The sequence below is a fragment of the Alnus glutinosa genome, chromosome 1 (assembly GCF_958979055.1).
Source record: "Alnus glutinosa chromosome 1, dhAlnGlut1.1, whole genome shotgun sequence".
Taxonomy (NCBI): domain Eukaryota; kingdom Viridiplantae; phylum Streptophyta; class Magnoliopsida; order Fagales; family Betulaceae; genus Alnus; species Alnus glutinosa.
The window spans coordinates 23,371,866-23,395,296 of record NC_084886.1 but is presented as its reverse complement, the minus strand read 5'-3'; the positions used below and the strand labels follow the sequence as shown (position 1 = coordinate 23,395,296).

Sequence of the window (23,431 nt, the reverse complement as noted above, 5' to 3'; positions counted from 1 at the left end):
TTGTACTCTTAAGCAAGGGTAACGACCATTTTGTGCCCATAATCTACATGTAGTACTTTTGCATACCAAAAGAGCGATTTTAAACCAAATCATAAAAAATGTATTATTTGAACTTCATGTTTTTAAAAATGCAGATTGACGGCATAAAAACCAATTCTGTCAATCACAAAACCTCAAGAAAAGGAAGAAACCATAGATCTACATAGCAAAATGATTAACTTTGAGTTCCGTCATCAGCTTAGACCTTTTACACCTGACTGACCTGATGGAATATGCACCGCCAATAAAAGAAGCAAACATTACGTACTTCAGTTAAAGTCTGCACTTCCTATTCACATACACATACTTGGGTTTTGAGGGAAAAAAAAGAAGTAAGCTACAGAGATAATCAAAAAAAGTTTCAAAGGTGACAACAAAATGCGGATTTCTCAGCTCAAATGCAGTACATGACTGAATTGGTGCTCCAGAGAAGATGGGTGTAGAGCCCTTCCAATACTTGCTTTATCCTTCTTAATGTGGACCAGCTTGTCATAAACACACCATGGAAAACTAAGAAAATGATCTCGATTCATACCTTCATTGTAGCGACCCCAGTAAGTGTCATGATATGTAACATAGTACCAAGCTGAGGCTTTGGCATATACATCATCAGCTCCAGAATCTAATCCACTTCCCTTCTCATTGAACCAGGCTCTAGCTTCCTTTCTCAAGGACCTGACAGCCACAGTAATTGCTTCTGCATCTCTTCTCTTGGTGAAAGACTTGGCCATTCTCATAATATTCCCACTCATTATTTCAGCCTCAGTTTTGATGCCATAATAGTCCATCAAGTTCCCCAACTTGTAATCGTAATTGCTTTTGTAAAAGAAAGCGTCGTCGATGAAATCCTCAAAGCCATCAACTTCCATGTCAGGGTCATATGACCGCCTTGCCCTTTCCTTAGTGAAGGACATAGAAGAATTAGTATTCGGTGCAATGTCTTTCACCTCCCGGAAAAGCTTTCCAATCACATTGTATGACTCATAGGTGGGTTTGTCTGGCTTCTCCATGAAATCAGGATATTCTTTGGCATGAAGCTTTTGTGGTACTTCAGCTGGTATGCCAGTTTTTGGAAAGTCAACAGCGATTGAGAATAGCTTTGCAAGCTCTATACATGGGCTACTCATTGCTTTTTGAAGCTCTCTATCAGCATGAACAGTGTGGGCATTGGCAATAATTCCTAAGCTGTCGTTGACTATGTAGTTAACAAAATACTCCTCGACTTCCTGGAGCAGAAGAAATGAACATCTCTTATATCATAATAAGTCGCAATGTGTGAGGGTTAAAAGAAAATTGAACTGAAGCTGAAATTTGAATGACATTTACAGCTATATTATGATATGTACAGGAATGCAACTCATCAATTCAATGCTTTGAAGGATTTTCACGGAATTTCAATCTGTTAAATGATGAACAGTTTAAGATGCGACATAGTCAGCTAATCAAATTTACTATCATTTAATACTACAATTGAAATTAGGCTTATATATGACCACAACCCTAATACAATGTCAAGTAGTTCCCCTTTTAGATGACCTTTAAAAGCAAAACAATGTAACAAACTCTCCACTGGTTAGACAAGAGACCATAAAAGATATTTCTTTCCAGGAGCAGGGGAGAGCCCATGGAGAAAACCGAACCCAGACCCCACCCATGCTTTGAAGTGCCTTCAATCCTTGGACCACCACGAAAGGCACTCAATAAACCAACATGTTAACAAGAGTGTAAAAATATGCCGCCTTTCCATGCTAGGTTGCCTATATATATTGCATATCATCTGGTCATTTAGTTTGATGTAACAGCTTCTAAGCTGGTTTCTTGGCCACACATTCTAAGTTGTTATTTGATATCATCCTTATTTTCTTCTTTTTTCTTTTTTGTTGTTTCCTTTTTTTCTCGGAGTTATTATATCTGGGACATGCTGCTCATGATAAGCAAATCCTCTAATTAGCACTAGTGTTTGGAATAGACCAATATTTTCTTTTCCTTCTTTTCAATCTCGAACGTGAATACACGCTTCTCACAAGGGCTCTACCTCTCTACTGGATCATGCCCATGAGTTCAATATATAGTTTCTATTTACAGAAAATTAGTTCTTAAAAGAATCAAGGTTTGGGGCAATGAAAGAATCATGATAAGGCATTTTGAAGTAATAAACTCACTCTCTCCATAATCTATTCGTAAATGTCTTCAAAAGTGAAACAACAATCACTAAGAAATAAGTTCCATAGGCAACATTAATCATTTGTTATTAATCCATTCCAATGTGTCCACTAGAAAGAACTGATTGAAAACCATTCAATATGCAACTTAATCATTTTTCACCATCCATTTGACTGTGTTCAGTAAGAACTGACACTATAATAACTACAAGGCACATAATGTCAGAAAAGACTTGAAATGTAATCTTCACAAATATTATAATGTCATCAATCCACACAAGGAGAGATACAGATCATGACTAATGAAATGTAACATTAAGATCCTCTTCATTGCAAACAAAATAAGAACCAAGGGGCATACCAAAAGAACAGAATAGAACCTAGAATATACATTTCTTTTAAAAGAAAGTTCCCAAAAATTACTTGAACATGACAATATATTAAAGAGAGTAATACCTCAATGGTAACATCATGATCCAACTGGATGCTTTGTGCTGGGAGGTAATCCATTGGTTTAACTTGCCGAGGTGGAATCAGTTCAGGATCCCAACAGACAAAGTAAATATCTCCATCCAAATCACTACCGGAACACTCATTTGGATGAGGTCTAAGATTTCAATTAGAATTTTGATATCAGTAATCCAGGTTTAGATGGAAAATATTGTGAATAATACACAGCAATCAAGTAAAAGCAGCACTTCAGGTTATACTTTATAAAAGAACAAACTACAATCCACCACATAAAAATCAATTATTGCTTCCATAGAGAGAGAAAATCATATCTGATCTTTTGCATAAACAAGATAGGGACCATTATCTTTCACTGAACCAAATCCCTAGGTGTCATATTACATTGATATAAATACACAAATTGGTTTTAATGTGAAAATGTCTAATTTATCTAAACCCCAATTTTAGGGCTTCAAGGGAAAGGGAATTTTTTATGTAGCACAGTTCTTCAATTTCTAATAAGAAACAACATAAGGTAGCTACAAACATCCTTGAACGCAAGATATGTTGTTCTTTCATTTGTTGGAAACTTTCGTAGGCACATATCCCAAACCCATACCCTGTCATATCATGTTTTAACAAATGATAAGCAAACTTGACAGAAAAATAAAAGAGATATGACCAGTCTCATTGTACTCAAGGACTAAAAATTAAAGGACTCTGTAAATTTATCCACTGCAGTCAAAAGTCACAGAATTCATATTAAGAATGAATTCTGGCAGCCAGTGGTTCATATCCGAAACAGATACCATGTCATATCATGTTTTAATAAATAACAAGCATACTTCACAGGAAATAAAGAGATATGACCAGCCTCAAGTACTCAACTATTAAAATTTAAAGGACTTCATGTAAATTTACCGGCTGCAGTTAGAGTCATAGAATGTCATCTCCAGACAATAAATTCTTGCAGCCAATGGTTAGAACCTAGCTCATAAACAAAGATGAGCTATCTCAAAAAAGATGAGAGAAGAAGCTTAAAGTTGCTGTCCTACAATTCCAACTACGATAAAATTCTGCAATTCAACTTTAAATTCAAACTAAGGCTCAAATGTATGGTAGACAAACATAATTTACTGATATAATGTCGCAGAAGTACTAAGAGATAAATTTACCTAGATCCTCTTTGAGGGAAAACAACACAATCCACCAAATGGTGCAAAGCCGTCACATCTACAGCCCTTAAAACACGCACATCCCCTGGATGCAAGCAGGGGTTTTTGGCAACTACTACCTTCCCCTCAACAACAAAACGCTGATTTGATCCAGTGCCACTGTACATTATGGAATCATTGTAGAACTCCTGATGTTTAGTGCCAGAAAATTGCACAAATACCTGACCATATTTCAAGGTTCTGGTTTCATCCAGACATCCCATCATTGCTCTTCCATCTGGAATAAAAATCCTTGTTTTAATCCGCAATTCCAACAACTTTGATGCTCGGAACGTCTGCAGCATCATAGAAAGAAATGGTTCAGCATCCGGCTTATAACCACACATGAGCATTTCCTTCAGAATGTTGGTATTCTCTCCCGGGGACATCATATCAAGAGCCTCCTGTGCCTTTAATGGATCTGTTAGTATAGCATCCAGTTGTTCCATGGCTTCTCTTTGTTTAGTCTCAAAAACATGATCGTTAACACCAAGGGTAGACAAAAGACTGATCAACTGGCGATTCAGATAACAAGGTTGAAACTTGCTAAATGCCAAGACATTGAGTTTTGTGTTTCCTGATTCATACTTGGACATGCTCTTCCTTAATGATAATTTCATTGATGAGGTTGGATCAACAGCTACAACACCTTTATACCCACCGTATCGGATCTGAAAGGCAGACGGACGGGTTCCTTTACAGCCACATTTTAAAGCCACTTTCCGGGCAAATTGAGCAGATATTTTCCCAATTCCATCAGAGAAGACATACTCGACTCCAGCCCGCTCAACCTTTATATCAGGAATAATTTCCATTTCATGCCTACCAACACTAAGAGTTTCTTTGGATGAACCGAAGGATTGACCCAGTCTGGCAGCATATTTTGCCACATTTTTAATCGAACTAAAATTGCCCATCCACTCTCTTATATCAGCAGCAGTTAGTCCATCTCTTGAAGCAAACATCCATATAGAATTATCCCGCAACTGACTTGATGAGAATGCAAGAGTTTCAAACTTCTTACCAGCGATAACTATGCCATTTCTAAGAATTGACAGAATCCTTTTGTATATTCCAGTTCTCCTATCCTCGTTTGCAGAAGACGTACGTGGAGATAAATCTGTTGAAAACATTTTATCCAACTCCTCATCAACAAATGAGACACGAAGAAAATTATCAATATCTTCAGAAAAATGACGCAGTACATGGTTTGATACATTAATTTCTGGACCACAGAAGTACACTTTAGAAGGTGTTATCTGAACCCTGTGTACATACACCAACCCGGAGTCTAGGGATATAGCAGGCGGCTTTGGAGGATGTCTTGACGTGAGGTACTTTAGATACTGTTCTTTGAGCCACCTCGATGGCTCATAGCAACATTCTTTTAAATGACACAGTTTCTCAAGGGCATGCTCTATATGGGTAATGTCAAACTTACAGGGATCAACCAAGCGATAAAAAGTTTTATCAAGTGTTGGCCCAGCAAGATAGCCATTCTGAACCAACATGTTAATTCTGAACAAGATGTCATAAGGTAAATCAACACCGGGAGGAGGACCAACAACAGGAACTAGATCCAGATTGCAAGAAAAAGTAGAACCACTTTCCAAAACATATCTTCCTTCACTTTCTTTATAATAAGCAAAGTTTTCCTGAAAATTTGGAAGTTGGAGACCATAAGGAAGCTCCAAACATAGACCAGAAGACTGCCCAATACAGTATGATGGAGTAAAATCAATTGCCCGGATCCATTGTTCATCAGAGCTATCCTTGAAAAAATTGAGCAACAGATCTTCAGATACATGTCCTGAAGAGCGTGAATCTTTCTCATAGATCCGAGGAGCTCCGAATAACTAACATTTCAAAAAAAGAACATACACAGTAAGAATCATTTTTTTTATTGGTAAGTTATACACACACTCGTGGTACATGAACCCACAACCTCAACCTCCACCTTGCAACAAAGGGAGGAAGCATCAATATATAGATCAAAACTATGCTAATTAAGCAGTTGCCGTTTAGTACTAGAGACAGTAATGCCTTTTTATTAAAATGTTGCATAAGATAAATAACTGCTTTAAAATTATTTTGCATAAGTCATTCAATTTATATATGCATCACAAGAACTGATAAGGTTTATCAGGAATAAATACAACTTCTTAGCAGAGAAGATTGAAAAATGAAGTTAGGAGGATTTTATTTATAAGGGTTAGATGATAAAAGAAGATAGGCTAAACTAAGAACAATAATGAAAATGAAGATAGAAAGAGCAATTTAAGCTTATACCTTGCCAACAAGGTCCCCTCCTAGTAACTTCAGCCAAGACAAGCATTGACAACTCCAAAATAGAATGTATTCTCAAATTTACTTGTGACAAATACTTATTAGCTGTCTCTAAAAGAAGTGCCTAATTAAAATTTCTTTAAAGTATTCCATATATCGTTATTTTGAAATTCATCAAAACCAAGTATTTTTTTCATGAGCATGAAAAGTATAGATTTGAACATTTTCTTTGGACAATGAAGAGGGAAAACAAGAAAAAGAAAAGGATCTCTCTCTCTCGCCAAAGAGTAGGGACTACACCTACAGGCTACAGCCCATTACCAAAAAATGTGAACCCCCTCAGGAATTTAGAGTTGGAGGTGTAGATGGGCTTGCAAATAAATATCTTTTTTATTTTTTATTTTTTATTTTTTATATAAGTAATGTCAATTCATTAATAAAGCGCAGAGAGACACAACCCTGATACACAAAAAGTATATAATGGAACCCCTAATAGGAACGAACAGAAAATAAATTTAAAAAATCTGCATAAGTAAAAACACTCAAACTATGATGAACCGCTATCCAAATATATATCGTGTTAAGCAAACACTTCTATAGCTCTAACATCGATGTCAGTACATATTCAAAGTGCTGCGCATTCTGCTTCCGCCAAAGACACCACATTAAAGACAATGGAACTAACCGCCAAACATCCTTAGCTAGACCACACCCAAACGAAGCGCCCCATCTAGTCAACAATTCCAGCACCCTTTGTGGCATAACTCACTATACCCCAAATAAAGTAAGAATGTAACTCTATAGATCGCGAGCAACTTTGCAATGAAGCAGCAGATGTTTAATGGACTCTCCACTCTTTTTACACATAAAGCACCACTCAATCATCACATTCACAGATTGTCATGCGTCAAAATTTTACCTAACGCTGTTGTCCATACAAAGAAAGCCACCATCGCCGGAACCTTAACACACCAGATACTCTTCCAAGGAAATGAAGGGCCATATTTTCTATTTAACACTTCATAAAAGGACTCCACTTCAAATAGACCCCTTTTGGATAGGCTCTAAACTAACCTATCATCCTCTCCATGTTGAACCGAAGTAGAATAAAGCCGAGCGAAGAAAGAAAGTACCATCTTCATCTCCCAATCTTGGACTGGACACATAAAAATGACATTTCACTGAGTAGCTCCATTTTGAACCAAATTATCTGCCACCCTCACATCTTTATGCCTCACAATACTAAACAAAACTGGAAAATATTGATTTAAAGATCTATCCCTACACCACAAATCTTGCCAGAAGCTTACATGTGACCCAACCCCAACCTCAAAACGAAAAAAGTTATGAAACTTATCCCACCCCCTTCTAATATGTTTCCACACGCCTACTCCAAAAGTACGCAATGCCTCTTTATAACACCACCCACCCTTTAGACTCTCAAATTTGACTTCAATCACCATTCCCCATAATGCCTCTCTCTCCCTACCACATCTCCACAACCATTTTCCCATAAGAGCTCGATTAAACTGGATGAAGTTATAAACTCCCAACCCATCTGATTTTAATGGAGTACAAATCATGTTCCAATTCACTAAATGGAATTTTGCCTCATCTCCAATGCCACCCCATAAAAAATCCCTTTGAAGTTTATCAAGTTGATTAGGCACACCCACTGAAATAGGGAATAAGAAGAAGTAAAGTTGGTGACATTTCTCAGGTCTTGGGGTAGGACCGTGGTCCAATCCTCGCCAAAGCTAGGTGGGAGAGTGGTCGGTAAGTCTCCTCTGTCCCTTCTCAGGCGAGGTTTCCTTATCCCGAGTGCTCCCTCCCCTTTGAGTGGCTGTGCTTCTCCTATCACTGGAAAGGGGGCGAATTTCGGGTTGGATGGCTTGACTCAATCTCAGAAGTGGCCGGGTGGGGTTGGCATGTCTGGGGAGATTTTTTTTACCCCCTGGGTGTATGTCATCTTAACATATCCTTGGATTGGGTGTCGGATGGGGTTGGAGATGACCATTGGGCTAAAAAGGGTTCTCTTAAGATCAAAGGGAAGAGAGAGGTGTTGAATTTGAAAAGCGCCATTGATTACAGTGGTGCAAGCATGCCCTCTATGCGAATGAAAGGAAAGGCTTAGGTGCTGGAGCATTGAGTGTTCCTTGTGGGTTTTGGGTTTTAAGGGCTTTAGTTATTGTGAGTTTGTTTGGGTTTTTTCTTATAGCTTTGAGTGCTCTTCGTGGATTTCGAGTTGAGGGTTCGATTTTGAGGGCTTTTGGTTGTTGAGGGTTTGTTGGGTTTCTTTATTTTTATGGGCTATTTTGTTTTTCACTTTCTAGTTAGGGGCTTCCTCTTGTAAACTTCCAGTGTATTTAGGAGCGTCTTATGCTTTTAATAAGACCAGTTTATTACTTATCAAAAAAAAAAAAAAAAAAAACGTAGGAAGGTTGGAAAGAGTACTTTTAAGAAGAGTCAGCCGACCACCTTTCGACAAATACATTTGCTTCCATCCAGCCAACTGCCATTCCATCTTCTCAATAACACCATTCCAAATAGAAGTGGCCTTATAAGAAGCAGTCAACGTTAAACCCATGTATGTCAAAGGCAAAGATGCGACCAGACATCCAAGGGGTTGAGCCAACCCTTCGACATCCTCCACATCACCGATAGGAACAATTTCTGATTTTCCTAAGTTAATCCTCAATCCTGAAGTTGCCTCAAAGCATGAGAAGATACAGCGCAGATGTCGAATTTGTTCTGCTTGCACACCACAAAAAATCAATGTGTCATCAACAAACAGTAAATGATTCAAAACTAAAGCATTAGAATCCCTGGATCCCATTCAAAACCTTGTCAAGTAACCCTGATTCATTGCCGCAATCAGCATCCGGCTCAATGCCTCCATAACCACGACAAACAATACAAGTGAAAGTGGATCTCCTTGTCACAACCCACGAGTGCTATTAAAAAAAACCAAATGGAGTTTCCATTCACAAGAATAGAAAATCTCACCGTAGAAATATAAAATTCTATCCAAACCCTCAATTTCTCTCCAAAACCACAACGATGCAGCATATAGAGCAAGAAATCCCAATTTTTTTTTTTTTGATAAGTAATTGCAATTATATAAAAAGCGCAGAGGGGCGCAACCCTTATACACGGGAAGTATACAAGAGAACCCCTAACAGGGACGAACAGAGAATAAATTTAAAAATTCTACATAAGTAAAAGAACTCAAACTATGATGGGGCGCTATCCAAAAATATAAAGTATTGAGCAACCGCTTCCGAAGCTCCATCATGGATGTCTCTACATCTTCAAACAGTCTAGCATTCCGCTCCCTCTAGATACACCACAGCAAGCATAAAGGAGCTAACCGCCAAGCCTCAATAGCAAGACCACCCCCAAGCGCCGCCCCCCAACTATTCAGCAACTCCAACACCGTACGTGGCATAACCCACTCGACCCCAAATAAAGTAAGGACAAAGCTCCAAAGAGCCTGGGCTACCTCGCAGTGAAGCAACAAGTGATCAATAGACTCCCCACTCTTCTTACATAAACAACACCACTCAATTACTATCACCTTCCTCTTACGCAAGTTATCATGCGTCAAAATTTTGCCCAAAGCAGCTGACCAAACGAAGAAGGCCACCCTAGTTGGAGCCTTAACACGCCAAATATTCTTCCAAGGAAAACATGGGACAACAGGGCCACCTTTCCTAATAAGCTCTTTGTAGAAGGATCTCACCTCAAATAGACCATTTCTAGAGGGATTCCACACTAACCTGTCACCCTCCCCATGTCGAGTCGAACTGGAGTATAGACGATCGAAGAAAGAAATGACCATATCCAACTCCCAATCCTGAATATGTCGCGTGAATAGAACATTCCACTGAATAGCACCATTATGAACCACCAAATTATCTTCTACCGTCGCGTCTTTATTCCTTGCTATACTAAAAAGAGCTGGAAAGCATTGCTCCAAGGATCTATCCCCACACCACCAATCTTGCCAAAAGCTAATATTTGATCCATTCCCCAGTTCAAACCGAACAAAATTACGAAATTCCTCCCACCCCCTCCTAATATGCTTACATACACCTACTCCAAATGAACCCGAAGCCTCTTTCGAACACCACCCCCCCTTTAAACTCTCAAACTTGGCATCAATCACCAAACGCCATAAAGCCTCTCTCTCCCTACCATATCTCCACAGCCACTTACCCAAGAGAGCTCGATTGAGCTGGATGAAATTGTGAACTCCCAACCCACCTGTAGGCAAAGGTGTGCAAATCTTGTTCCAATTAACTAGATGAAATTTGATCTCGTCACCAATGCCACCCCAAAGAAAATCCTTTCGAATTTTATCAAGACGATTAGCCACCCTCACTGGAATAGGAAACAATGATAAATAATAAATGGGGATGTTGGAGAGCGTACTATTAATAAGAGTCAACCGAGCACCCTTCGACAAGTACATCCGCTTCCAACCTGCCAACCTCCTTTCCATTTTTTCAATAACACCATTCCAAATAGAGGTGGACTTGTAAGAAGCACCCAACGGCAAACCCAAATAAGACATAGGCAGAGAAGCAACCCTACATCCAAGAAGATTAGCCAGCCTTTCGACATCCTCTACTCCACCAATAGGGACGATTTCTAATTTTTCTAAATTAATTCTCAAGCCAGAAACTGCCTCAAAGCATAAGAAAATACATCTCAAATGTCGAATCTGTTCTTCTTGAGCGCCACAAAAGATCAAAGTGTCATCCGCAAACAGCAGGTGATTCACAACTACGGCCTCGGAATCCCTGGAGCCCACTGAGAACCCAGTCAAATTACCCTAATCCAAAGCGGCAGTCAACATCCGACTCAAAGCCTCCATAACCACCACAAACAACAGAGGAGAAAGAGGATCTCCTTGTCGCAACCCACGAGAGCTACTAAAAAATCCGGTTGGGGTTCCATTTACAAGAATAGAAAATCTCACTGTAGAAATACAAAAGCGTATCCACTTCCTCCATTTTTCCCCCAAACCACATCTCTGCAACAAATAAAGCAAGAAGTCCCAGTTCACATGATCATAAGCCTTCTCCAAATCCAGCTTACACAAAAGTCCAGGTTCCCCCGATCAAATATGAACATATGCCTTTTCCAAATCCAGCTTGCATAACATCCCAGATTCCCCCAATCGAATTTGACTATCCAAGCATTCATTAGCAATAAGCATTGAATCCAAATTTGTCAACCGACAATAAAAGCATTGTGTCTTAGAGATAATCTTGCCCAATACTAACTTAACCTGTTTGCAAAAACCTTGGTAATAATCTTATACACCCCCCCCCCCCCCCCCCCCAAAAAAAAAAAACTAATAGGGCGAAAATCCTTTACATCCAAAGAACAAGTCTTCTTTGGAATTAGAGAAACAAAAGTAGCATTAAGACTCTTCTCAAACTGGCCTCTATTATGGAATTCCGCAAATACATCCATAAGATCCTTTTTCAATATTGCCCAACACTTTTGAAAGAAAGCCATTGTCAAGCCATCTGGACCCAGTGCCTTATCTCCATTCCTATCCCTTACTACATCCCACACCTCCTCCTCAAACTCTCTTTCTAACCAAATACTCTCATCCGCATCAATGGATAAGAAAGATAAACCATCCACCTTGGCCTCCAAGAACACTGCTCAAAATACAATTTGCTGTAATAATGTACTATATGCTCTTTTATCTCCAAAGGATTCTTAGACATTGCACCATTTATATCCAAAGAGTCCACATGATTGAATTGACGATGTGGGTTGGCCACCCTGTGAAAAAATTGTGTTTTTGTCCCCCTCCTTCAGCCACCAAGCTCATCATTTCTATCTCCAATTCATTTCCTCAAAAATGAGAATTTTCTCCAGCTCTCTCGACATATCTATCTTTCTAATCCTTTCCTCATCCTCTAAGCAACGACACTCTTCAATTAAATCCAGCTCTCGAATAACCTCCAATAATTCATTCTTTTTCTTCCCTACATCACCAAACACTTCCTCATTCCATTTCTTCAAATCCACATTCAAAGCTTTCAACTTATTAGCCAAAACGTAACTTGGTAATCCATAAAACTCATAAGACATCCACCAAGTTTTAACCTGATCAACAAAACCATCCGATTTCAACCACATATTTTCATATTTAAAATACTTGCTCCCACCTTTAGGCACCCCACAATCCAACAGCAAAGGAAAGTGATATGATAGAAGCCTTGGCAATCTCCTCTTTGTCACTTCAGGAAAAAGTTCTTCCCACTCCAGAGAAATTATGAATCTATCAATTCTAGACCATGTTTGATCTTATTGATTATTTGACCAAGTAAACCGACCACCTTCAAGCGAAAGATCCACCAAACTCTGCATGAATATGAATTCTGAAAATTCTTCCATTACTACAGAATAGTTGGAAACACCTGACATCTCGCTTGGAAATCGAACCACATTAAAGTCTCCCAATACACCATGGCATCTCCCACCAATTCATCATCCCAGCTAACTCATCCCACAATTCCCTCCTATCCACATCATCATTCGAACCGTAAACCCCCCAAACGCCTATACAACATTATCAACAGTATTGAGCAAAGAACAAGCAACTTTATATCTTCCCACACACTCCTCAACCTTCTCCACTACCCATCTATCCCACATTAACAAAATCCCACCTAACACACCACTTGCTCCCATATAGCACCAATCCACATAATGGCAACCTCATAGACTCTACACCACCTCCCTTGAGATAACTGCCATCTTCGTCTCCACCAAACATACAATATCCGCCTTCTAATCCTTTAGAAGCCCTCTAATCCTCAACCTTTTATTAAGCTCATTTAGCCCTCTGACGTTCCACATTAAGATTTTAGGCTTCATTAAAAACAAGATGAGCCCCTTCCCCTATCTCGGCCTCTAATAAATTATACCCCTTTCTTCTCATATTTAAGGGACCAAGCCAACCTATTTAATTCCCGCTGACCTTTTGCCCCTGGTGTAGGTGGAATAGAAGTAGTATACTCTGCCATTGATTGATCTCGGGTAGCTTCAATCTCCTCAAATAATGCCAACATTTTATCCTTCACAAGATAACCCTACAACTTGATAAAAGCCCTTAACTCTTTCAACCAACCACCTTGGTGACACCCTAGGATGATGCACATCTCCCACATCCACTGCCAGGGGTGAGTAACAAAGGTTCGCACCCCTCCAAATCCCCCCTTATTTTATCTTCTTCATACTGTAACAGAAGGCCTTCAGGTAGATACTCCTGCGTGTCCAAAGAATACTGATACAAGACTCCCACGTCCTCTCCCACCTCACCCTTGGACGTAGACCCAATCTCCATTTTGCCACCATCGCTCTCCTAGAAGAAGCTCGCCCTTGCTTCCCCACTGAAATGACTTCTTCTATGTTGCCTCCCACCTTGACCTCTACTGACAGACTATTGACCATCTTGACTTTCGGGACTCCTCCACCATCGACCAAAGTTTCTTCTGCAAGCCTCTGATCGACAAACTCTGAACTAGACCTAGAAGATTCTATCACAGTAATCAACGGCGGACACCTGGAGAGCTGTGGAGCTTGCGGCAGTCCTCCACCAGCTTCCGACATCTCTTGGGCAGGTCTCTCTTCGGCTACAGGGCAAAGCCCAAACATACCGGTGGCCTCATCGGCGTTGTCTGAGCAAAACCCAGACTAGCCAGACGCTACTGCGGAATATTTTGAGTCCGACCCATTCTTTCCGGCCACCAAGGCCTCCGGCGAGCTTCTGACTAACAACGAAACAGTCTGTACTCCTCCATCGCGCATCGCACCCTCAAGTACAGGAACGATGGTCTCTGCCCCAACAATAGAGTGAATCGAAGCCTTCTCTAAGCTCCGACTCATTCCCACTTCGGTATCGTCCATCCACTGCTTCGCCTTCACTCTCCAGAAAGCCTTCGATTATGGGTTGCGACGTTGATAGATCAGGCCAGAAAAATCTTGGCTTTTGACGATGGACTGTGGAATTAAAACATCCCACACGGGCCTTTACCTTTAGACCCAAAAGGCCCACATTTTCTAGTCCCCTCTTCCGGTTCCATTTCACATGCAAACCGGCCCAGTTCGAGATGCTCCATACCTGTCCGCATTCTCCCTGAGAGATATTAAAGGATTTTGTACTGATTTTCTTTTTCTTTTGGTAGTTTTAACTTCCCATCTAATTTTAGATATCATCTTTCTCTCGGTCCAAGGAGTTATACCATGGAGCAAATAATTTCTCTGTAACCACAAGTGATATACAGTATCACCAAGGTAAAGTTTCCGAATGGTAACTCAAAGGACTTCGAAATAACCCAAATAACCCATTGATAAAATTTGCAAGACCAATCTAATTCAGGGTTTATCTGGATTACAAGCTATAATAACTCAAGACACACCAAAATCACTTTCTTGTTCATGGTTAAACCAAAGAGATCTGGAAATTAAACAAGTAGCAGACTTAAACTATCAAGCATGAATCTGAAAAATTCGTCACACACACCACTGGAATCCTTTCATGAAACGAAGAACCCGCCAATAAATATCCCCACTTCCCATAACTTTGTTAGGTTGCTGTGATGCTTCTCAATCTATTTAAATTATTAAAACACCAAAAATATCACATGCAAGAGGGGTAATTCAAAGTGTAAAACAAGCAATTTTTTGAATCTATGAAATAGACAATAACAATACAATGCTTTAATAATACTGATGTTGTGAAGAGAAGATAACCATGAATTTTTTGGATTAATCCAAAGTAGAATGAGCAACCTGAATCAGAAGATACTTCGCAGTTTGATTGCGTGGGCGATGTAACTCAATTTGCCAAACATTCTCATAGAAAAGCTCAAGCCTGTAGTCCACATTATTATGGGACAGAGAAAAATGTAATTTTCGCATTCCACTCCCAAATTTCACAGAAACATTCTCCGCTTTCCACAGGATTAAAAATTTCTCATCCGAGATCTGACAGCCAAAATGCAAAGTAATGTTTTCTATGTAATGCAGAAAGGTTCTTGGCATTGGAACAATATCAAGTTCCATTTGCCATGCCTTCAGATAAGAGCGGCCATAATATAGGCGTTCATTAGCCAAGGAGATAATATACTCAGCCTCGCTGCTGGTGGTGAATTGAATGATAGCATATGCTCTTGGACCCCCAGTTGTATTCCTAACCTTAATAGCATACACAGTTCCTGCACCTGTACGTTGCTCCAGATATGCCTTAACTTCTTGAGCAGTCACACTAGAAGGGAATCCATATAATTGAATCGTCTTACCCATCTAATCCAACTGAATATACCTGGACTCTTTTCTGCCATAACAAGCCAGTCATTGAAAATACATAAGATTTTAATCTAGCATGCGTATAATATATTGTAAATTAGGAAAAGCTACATGTCACAGTTTTTATGAAGAGAGTCAATAAATCTATGCAAATTTTTAACAGAAACTGCCAACAAAATAAATATTTGACCAAAGGTAAGAGATCTACAATATTATATATAACATTAATATCTTGGAGCTGAAGACCCACTTCTCAAATGTTAGTCTGCTAGTCCTATAGCTAAATAACACAGCCAATTTATGGGGGTGCAAGAGCCACCCTTGTGATAAGTATATCGTCTAAATAATTTGTTTTAAGGTTGAAATTTCGAAGATGTTTAAACCTCAATCATTTAAAAAGTGAATTTGCCTAGTGGGACATAAATAGAGGTTCACATTAAAATAACATATATTAAAAAAAAAAAAAAAAAAAAACCAAGAAAGTCTCTACGGATTCCAGAAAGGCAATAAAAGACAGTTCTTATCCAGAAACCAAGTGTTTCTACTACATTCCATAGTATGGATCCTACGATGGCAGAATTTAAACATGTCTATGAAGTTCCAAAGCAGTACATCTATCGAGGGAAGCACAATCTCCCATCATATAGAGTCCGAGAACAAGGTTTGCCTAAGCATGTAACTATCATAATAAAATCCATCACTCTTATTGTCCTTGCAAAACTGATTCCCAATCTTAGTCCATATCTTCATTTGTGTTCATCACCTGCTTGTTTCATACAAGCTGCAACCTCGCCTATTGATCCTGTCATTTTTACCGAATCACGCCTAGTCATCTCAAACAATCAAACATACAAACACAAAAATTGAATAATAAGCAACCACAAAAATTTGGTTTAACTGATTTGAATTCTTCAAAAAAAAAAAAAAAAAAAAAAAACCTTGCCTACTAGTGCCTTAGCATGTAAAAAACACAGTTTTATTTTAATAGAATGTAGGAAGCGCATGCTTTTTTAATAGAATTTCTCCCGACTCTTTTAATGCTTATTAAATAAATATTGTGTTTGTTGCGTGTGAAGGGATACAATGTGGTGGAACAATTTATCAAGGGCCCATTTAGCCATCGTGATTAGTTCCCCCCCCCCCCCCCCCCAAAAAAAAAAAAGAGTCCCAATACCGATCAATGGATCCCCTCTACCGAGGCCCCCTAAATCCTCAGGCCACATTGGGCTTACCCTAACAAAGGGCCTAAAGGACCCTAACCCTTCCCAAATCGAATCAGAGCCCAACGACACCTCTAACCGTTCATCGTAGGTGTGTAGCAGGGAATACCTACCACTTCCATGTCACCATAACGGCCTACTATGGGACAAATCTGACAACTGCTTGCAGTCTACAGAAGGGAATATCTGCTAGCCACCACCCATGTCCACGCACCCTTGGAGGGGTATCCGTATTGACAGGATGTTCCCCAACCAAGGGAACGCCACATGTCCCCAAATGGTTGTACATTGTAAGACCCCCACCTCTATAAAAGGATGGCCACTGTGGTCGGTATGCTCCAAGTTTTCCCTTTATTCTCACGTCTTGCTTTCCTCCCATATTTAGAGCCCCCTACTGACTTAGCAATCAGAGGTATCCCCCGCTGACACACCCGGCAAGCCTCTATTGCTCAGTTTTTTGTCCTTCTTGCAAGTGCCCTCGTCTGATTTAGTAGCATGTGATTAACTGTACTAATAGTTTGGCGTCATTTTTGAAAACCCGAAAGGCTTGCAAATCCCCAGACAAAAGACCCATGTCGAATACTTGATCGACAAGTGTGCGGATGGACAATGCCGACACCTGCAGAAACCAAACCCTCACTGAACCACCAGAACCAGAGGTTTGCAGCACTCGTGACATAATTGTTGTGCCTCACCGAGAATATGGATCTCATTGTTCAGCAGAACCATGAGATACAACGATTCCAGCAGCACAACCCTTCCTTAGTCCACAATAGCGTGTAGCAGCCCCCACCCCACGGAGAAGGAGAAGCAGAAAGGGGAGACCGTGAAAGTGGTACAGAGTGGAGAAGGGTCACCCTCCGTCCCACCTACAAGGCTTGAAGGTCGAACATGCTAAGCACATAGACCAACTTGAAGCAAGGAGTCGAGTTGATGCTCACATTGACTTACAAGCCCAATTCTAAGGATCTGTTATAACTGCCAATGGCAATCGTGCTTCCAAAGTTAAGAGCCTCCTAGAGGGGACAAATATTCCCTTTACAGCCAGGGTCATGGTGTTCTCCCCTCCCCCTCCCCCTCCCCACAAACTTTAGAGTGCCTCAAACGAAGACGTATGATAGTGCCAAGGACCCCTTGGACCATATTGAGACTTACAACACTTGCATAGTCCTCCTGGGGTCCCCAACGAGATTATGTGTCGAGCCTTACCAACCACCTTGAAAGGGCTTGCCCGACAATGGTTTGGGAATCTGTCATCCAACTTTGTGGACTCTTTCAAGGATCAGTGCAAGTTGTTCCTTACACAATTCATTGAGGATCGAAACTGGAGGAGACCTGCAGCTTACCTCCTAAAACGAGTAAGACAGAGACCCTCAACGACTTCATGGCCAAGTTCAACAAAGAGAAGCTCTCGGTCAATGACCATGATGAGCGTCGTCTTCGCCACACTTCTTAGGGGAATTTGGTCGAGGAGCCCATTCATAGAGGAGCTTACCCAAAGGACCCCCCCTCTACCCTCCAACAATTCATAGACAAGGCAGAAGAGTTCATGAACGCTGAGGATACGATAAAGGTCTTTATTGAGTAGAGTCAACAGGACAACGCTAGCCACTCGGATATGGAAAGGAAGGAGCCCCCTCAAGCAGAAAAGAAGGTGGCCATTGGTACAACAGTTGATTGCTTTCCTCCACAAGAACAAAGATGTGTTCGCATGGACACCTGAGGGTATGTCGGGCATCGATTCTGAGTTATAGTCCATCGATTAACACAAACCCAACTATCAAGGCAGTCAAACAAAAAAATGAGAAGTTTTGCACCCGAGCACAATCAAGCGGTCACCAAAGAAGCAAAGAAGCTCATGCAAGCCAAATTTATAAAAGAGGTGCAGTACCCCGAGTGGCTCTCTAATGTTGTCATGGTCATGAAAGCAAGCAGAAAACGTAGGATGTGCATCGACTTTACCGACCTCAACAAGACATGCCCTGAAGGCAGTTTCCTTCTCCCTCAAATTGACCTTCTTGTGGATTTCACTGCTAAGCACGGGCTGCGCAGTTTAATGGACTCATTCTCAGGCTACAATCAAATAAGGATGTATGAGCACGAGTTGCTTAGTTTCATGGACGAACTTCTCAGCTGTATGGTCTCCCAACAAGGAATCGATGCAAACCTAGAAAAGATAAAGGTCATATTGGAAAGGCAACCACCACCGAATGTGAAGGAGTTACAACAACTAACTGGCAAAGTAGTTGTGTGGACCGAGGAGTACGAGAATGCCTGCCCTTTTTCAAGATGTTACAGAAGGCTTCCCGATCGACAGACAAGTGCGTACTGTTTTTACCAGTAGACGAACAAGTGCCTGGCCTTTTTCCCCGTTCATTTTAAGTTGACGAACATGAGCCTGCCCTTTTTCAAGGTGTTACGAAAAGCTTTCGAGTGGACCAAACAGTGCGAGAATGTCTTTCAGGAGCTGAAAAATTACCTCGACAATCCACCCTTCTCAGCCAAACCAAATTCAAAGAACCACTATATTTGTACATTGTAGTGTCACCCACTACAATCAGCTCGGCCTTAATACAGGAATAGGATGGAATTCAACAACCGATCTACTATACCAGTCGGGTCCATCGGGAGGCCGAAGAGAGATACTCGGAGATGGAGAAATTGGACTTCACATTGGTCACAATAGCTTGTCGGTTGCGCCCCTATCTCCAAGCCCACTCGATGGAAGTCCTAACCGATTGTAATGACCCTGTAAATAACGGAGAATCTATTTCACTGCCTGCCAATAAACCTTGCAATGACTAATACTGACTGCCTGTGAAATATCTAGATGAGTACAGCGCCCAACTACACTAGAGTAAGGTACATGCTACATGGAAAGCTCCCCCCTCCTCACTCTGTAGTTCTAACACTTCTGAGAGTATGAAATGTGTGTCATACGGAGTACTCATTAACTCAAAGATTTTCTTAACACCACCCAAATCTTTCATTTCAAACTCATCACCCAAAAGAGATTTTAATTTCTCAACCTCAAACATACTTTTAGCAGCAATAAACATGTCATCCATATAGAGCAACAAATAAATAAAAGAACCATATGAAAATTGCCCATAACACACAAAACGCTTATACCATTGTCCCAGAGATTATTTTAAGCCATACAGTGATCTCCTCAACCCGACAAACTCCAAAATAGGCACAACAAATCCAAATGTGTTGCCAGCCCTCGAGTTTTGATCCAGCCGTCACTACCCTCAAACTTCGATCGCGCCTTGCAGCTTTCGACATGTGTCTCAAGCCAATCCGAGAGGTCGCTTCAAAAGAAGAGAAAATTAAGATCATGATAAGGCTACGAATTGATTGGAATCCTATGGCTCAGATCAAGCCACTAATCGAGCATGAGAATTTGGGGGCAATAGGTGGACCAATTTACCGAGGGCCCATTTAGCCCTAAGGCCGAGTTGGGCCAGCCATATTGGGCTTACCCTGACAAAGGACCCTAAGGCCCTTGACCCATCTCGAATCGACTCAAAGCACAATGAACCCTTGTACGGTTCATCGCAAGTGTGTAGTTAGGAATCCCTGCCGTTGCCACTCCCTCCATCCCTATTTGAAGAAAAACTCTTACCAAAGCAAACATATTGAAAGATTTAGGAGAAGCTCTGTTTTGGTTAACTTACCATAAACAGAGAAGGATCGTATATTCATAGCCAATAAGCTGATGAGAGTTACAAGAGAAAGAAAAGACAAATTCTACATATAAAAATACATAACAGAAAACTATGAGGAAAACAAGGAGGCTTTGACAGTGTGCTGAGATTGAGGAGGAGTCAGCAGGAAACATGGGCAGAAGGAATCCGGGAGAATAGGCGGCATGCACCAAATGCAGTTGTGGCTGTGTGAGGGCTACTGATAGTACGTAGTAGCGTGAAAACATGAGTGATTTAGGGGATCCTCTTCTGGTTGCAGCAGGGCTGGTTGGTTACCATTCTTGGAGTGAATTGTTGGAGCTCGCATTCGATGGAAGGCTTTCCTTATTTTCCTCAACACATACTACTTCAGAAATGCAAATTAATTTTACTGCATAAAAGTGTTGAGATCTCGGACAAGAATATTGAATTAACTATGGTTTGCATATTGATCTCAGCTCCAAAATAAACCAACCAAAATCATTACCCACTTTCTGTAGCCTAGTTTCAACCGATTATCACAAAAGTTATATAAAGAAAGAGGTTTAGGACTAAGAGTGAAGCTCATGGTATCAATTAATAAAGAGAAAAAGAAAAGAACATGCAGTCTTAAGAGTACATGCAGTCTTAAGAAAATAACATTAAAAACAAAAAAAATCTCTTAGACATTGTAGTAGTGGCCTGCGGCCTGCGACCACAGTGTTAAGAGTACATACTATAAGTTTATAACTTTGATCACCTTCACTTGCCAACAAAACTCACAGACGCAAACACCAAACACGCTCACCTTCGCCTTCGCCTTCGCCTTCGTCTTCGTCTTCACCTTCACCTTCACCTTCACCTTCACCTTCACTTGCGTCGGTTTGTCGGTCAATTCCTCAGGCTGGTTTCGGTGTTTGGTAGTAGCATGTTCTCACATAAACTGCTTTTCGCCGAGGAGGAAATTGAGGAGACTGAAGAAAGGTAATTATTCCTTGCTTCATCACGGGACTAAAAACAATTACTGCTGACGTGTGAAGCTGACGTTGCCATGACCTCCTGACGGCCAATGGATTTTCGTTCTAAAACACGCTCAGACGTATGTTATGCTGACACGTTTCAAAATTTCATTGGATAATGAGGCGAACAGTCACTTTACTCACTGGAGTATTCCCCTCTAGAGCGAGTTTATTGTGTGCTTGACCGTTTTGGATTCCCCCTCACTCAGTGCGGAATTGTAAGTGGTTGCTTCCCATAGAATACTGGATAGGAGGACCCAAGTCTTTTATTCTTTGCTTTTCCAAAGCATCCGTACAGTTTTTATTTAAGGAGCAGAAATTCAGTAGTCATCACGCTTCACACGAGTGATGGGCAATAAAAATAGAGAATTCGATCTTCCTTAAGGAAGTTAAACATACGATGGTCGAGCATAAATGTTTTCCCCAAAAAGTTGGAAAAGACTCGTGAGAGAGAGTACTTTGGGACCCACAAATGAGAAAAAGAGGGGAAAGGGATCCAAAAAAGCAAAACTTGTTGACGAAGGATTTGGACGAGCTATCCGCTACACGCTATCTTACGTGATCTCAAAACACAAAACTATTTTAGAGATTAATTTATTACTTAAAAATTAAAATATATATATATATATATACTATCTCTCTCAAATTAGCATCTAATTTGCAATATATTCCCGACAAACTATCAAAAAAATTGCAATGTAATCTTATAAAATTGTTTTGATGGGGTGACTTGAAATATAAACCACAATTAACTTCGTGGGTCCAAATTAAGTAAAAAATATTTTTGATCAATCATATAATAGCTGGTACGACATTATTCAAAAGATAGTCTAAATAATTAAAGTTGGGAGTAATTGTCTTTTTCCCCCATTAATTACTGGTCATTATCAATATGACACCACGAATTAATATATCAACCAAAAAAAAGCATTGACCTATCATTTACATTCAAAAACCCCCCTTCGTTAGTCAAATATATATATTTTTTTTATTAAATTACTATTTGAGAGTATTTCTACCTTTAAAACAAAATTTAACGTCTAAAAATCGAATAGTTCGTCCGATTTAACGAGATTCCCCAACAAAATGAGAGTTTTTATATGTAAATGGTAGTTCAATGTTCTTTTTGGTGGATGTGTTAATTCGTGGTAGCAATTTGACAATAACCGATAATTAATGGGGATAAAGGGTAATTACCCCTTAAAGTTGCGTCAAATTTTAGTACTTTATTTTTTTCACTATTCCATTACATGAGTTTTTAAAGAAAATGTAGTATTCCAAGCAATTTCCTCCAAGACTATACGTTTCATCTTTCTTAAAAAAAAAAGGGGGGGGGGGGGGGGGGGGGGGAGGGGGTAATTACCTTTTCCCCTATCAACTACCAATCATTGTCAACATGCCCCTATGAACTGACACATCGGCCAAAAGAGAGCATCCAATTACCAACGAAAAAAAAAACCAGGAAAAAAAAAAAAACAAAACTTTAGAAAAATCTAACCTTTGTTCCGTCGGATCTAGTTCGGTCTCAGTCGCCGGTGGAGATGGCACCAGTGAAGAGCGTCGGCCGGCCAGCCGGAGAGAGAGACAGAGAGATGAAGATGCAGCACTTTTGAAAAAACTAGAGCAACGAATAAAAAAACCAGGAAAAAAAAAAAAAAAAAAACTTCAGAAAAATCTAACCTTCGTTCCGTCGGATCTAGTTCTGTCTCAGTTGCCGGTGGAGACGGCGCCAGTGAAGAACGTCGGACGACCGGCTGGAGAGAGAGAAAGAGAAAGAGAAAGAGAAAGAGAGAGATGAAGATGCGTTGGGAGGGGAAATTTAAAATTTTCATCCATACTCGTTTTTCCTTCAAAAGACAGAAAATAAATAAATAAATAAAGTCACTTAGGAACTGGTGGGATGGGGGTATCTCGTCACAGCTCATTTTATTTTGCCTTCTTTTTTTAAAAATAATAATAATAATAATAATATTTTTAGTTTAATATATTTATATTTATTTATTAAGAGTGACACGTGGTTGCCATCTTATTAGC

At 40.2% G+C, this 23,431-nt stretch overlaps 2 protein-coding genes across 3 annotated transcripts in view; both read right to left on the bottom strand.

Annotated features, from left to right (window-relative positions):
• Positions 1–21,282, bottom strand: part of LOC133877409 (RNA-dependent RNA polymerase 1-like) — a 133,074-nt gene extending 111,792 nt beyond the window's left edge. The window contains exon 1 of the mRNA XM_062315696.1: positions 21,253–21,282. The gene's annotated coding sequence lies outside the window, so the exon portion shown is untranslated. The remainder of the gene's footprint in view (positions 1–21,252) is intronic.
• On the bottom strand, positions 183–21,345 carry LOC133877428 (RNA-dependent RNA polymerase 1-like). 2 transcript variants are annotated; one of them, XM_062315733.1, is made up of 5 exons: positions 21,223–21,345; positions 14,975–15,518; positions 3,827–5,721; positions 2,658–2,808; positions 183–1,265 (listed from the first exon to the last, which is right to left on the bottom strand). In XM_062315733.1, exons 2-5 carry the CDS (start codon positions 15,485–15,487, stop codon positions 429–431), a joined length of 3,396 nt encoding a protein of 1,131 aa, XP_062171717.1. In that variant the 5' UTR covers positions 15,488–15,518; positions 21,223–21,345; the 3' UTR covers positions 183–428. The 2 variants fall into 2 exon arrangements, with proteins under 2 accessions (XP_062171717.1, XP_062171708.1); XM_062315724.1 differs by having other exon boundaries at positions 21,187–21,335.
• Positions 21,346–23,431: the final 2,086 nt, after the last annotated feature.

Excerpts from the sequence above, each read along its gene's own strand:
- LOC133877428 (XM_062315733.1), bottom strand. The coding sequence starts at position 15,487 with ATGGGTAAGACGATTCAATTATATGGATTCCCTTCTAGTGTGACTGCT. Across the intron at positions 5,722-14,974 it reads CGAAGTATCTTCTGATTCAG|TTATTCGGAGCTCCTCGGAT; the intron begins GTTGCTCATTCT and ends TTGAAATGTTAG. Across the intron at positions 2,809-3,826 it reads TTCCCTCAAAGAGGATCTAG|ACCTCATCCAAATGAGTGTT; the intron begins GTAAATTTATCT and ends TTGAAATCTTAG.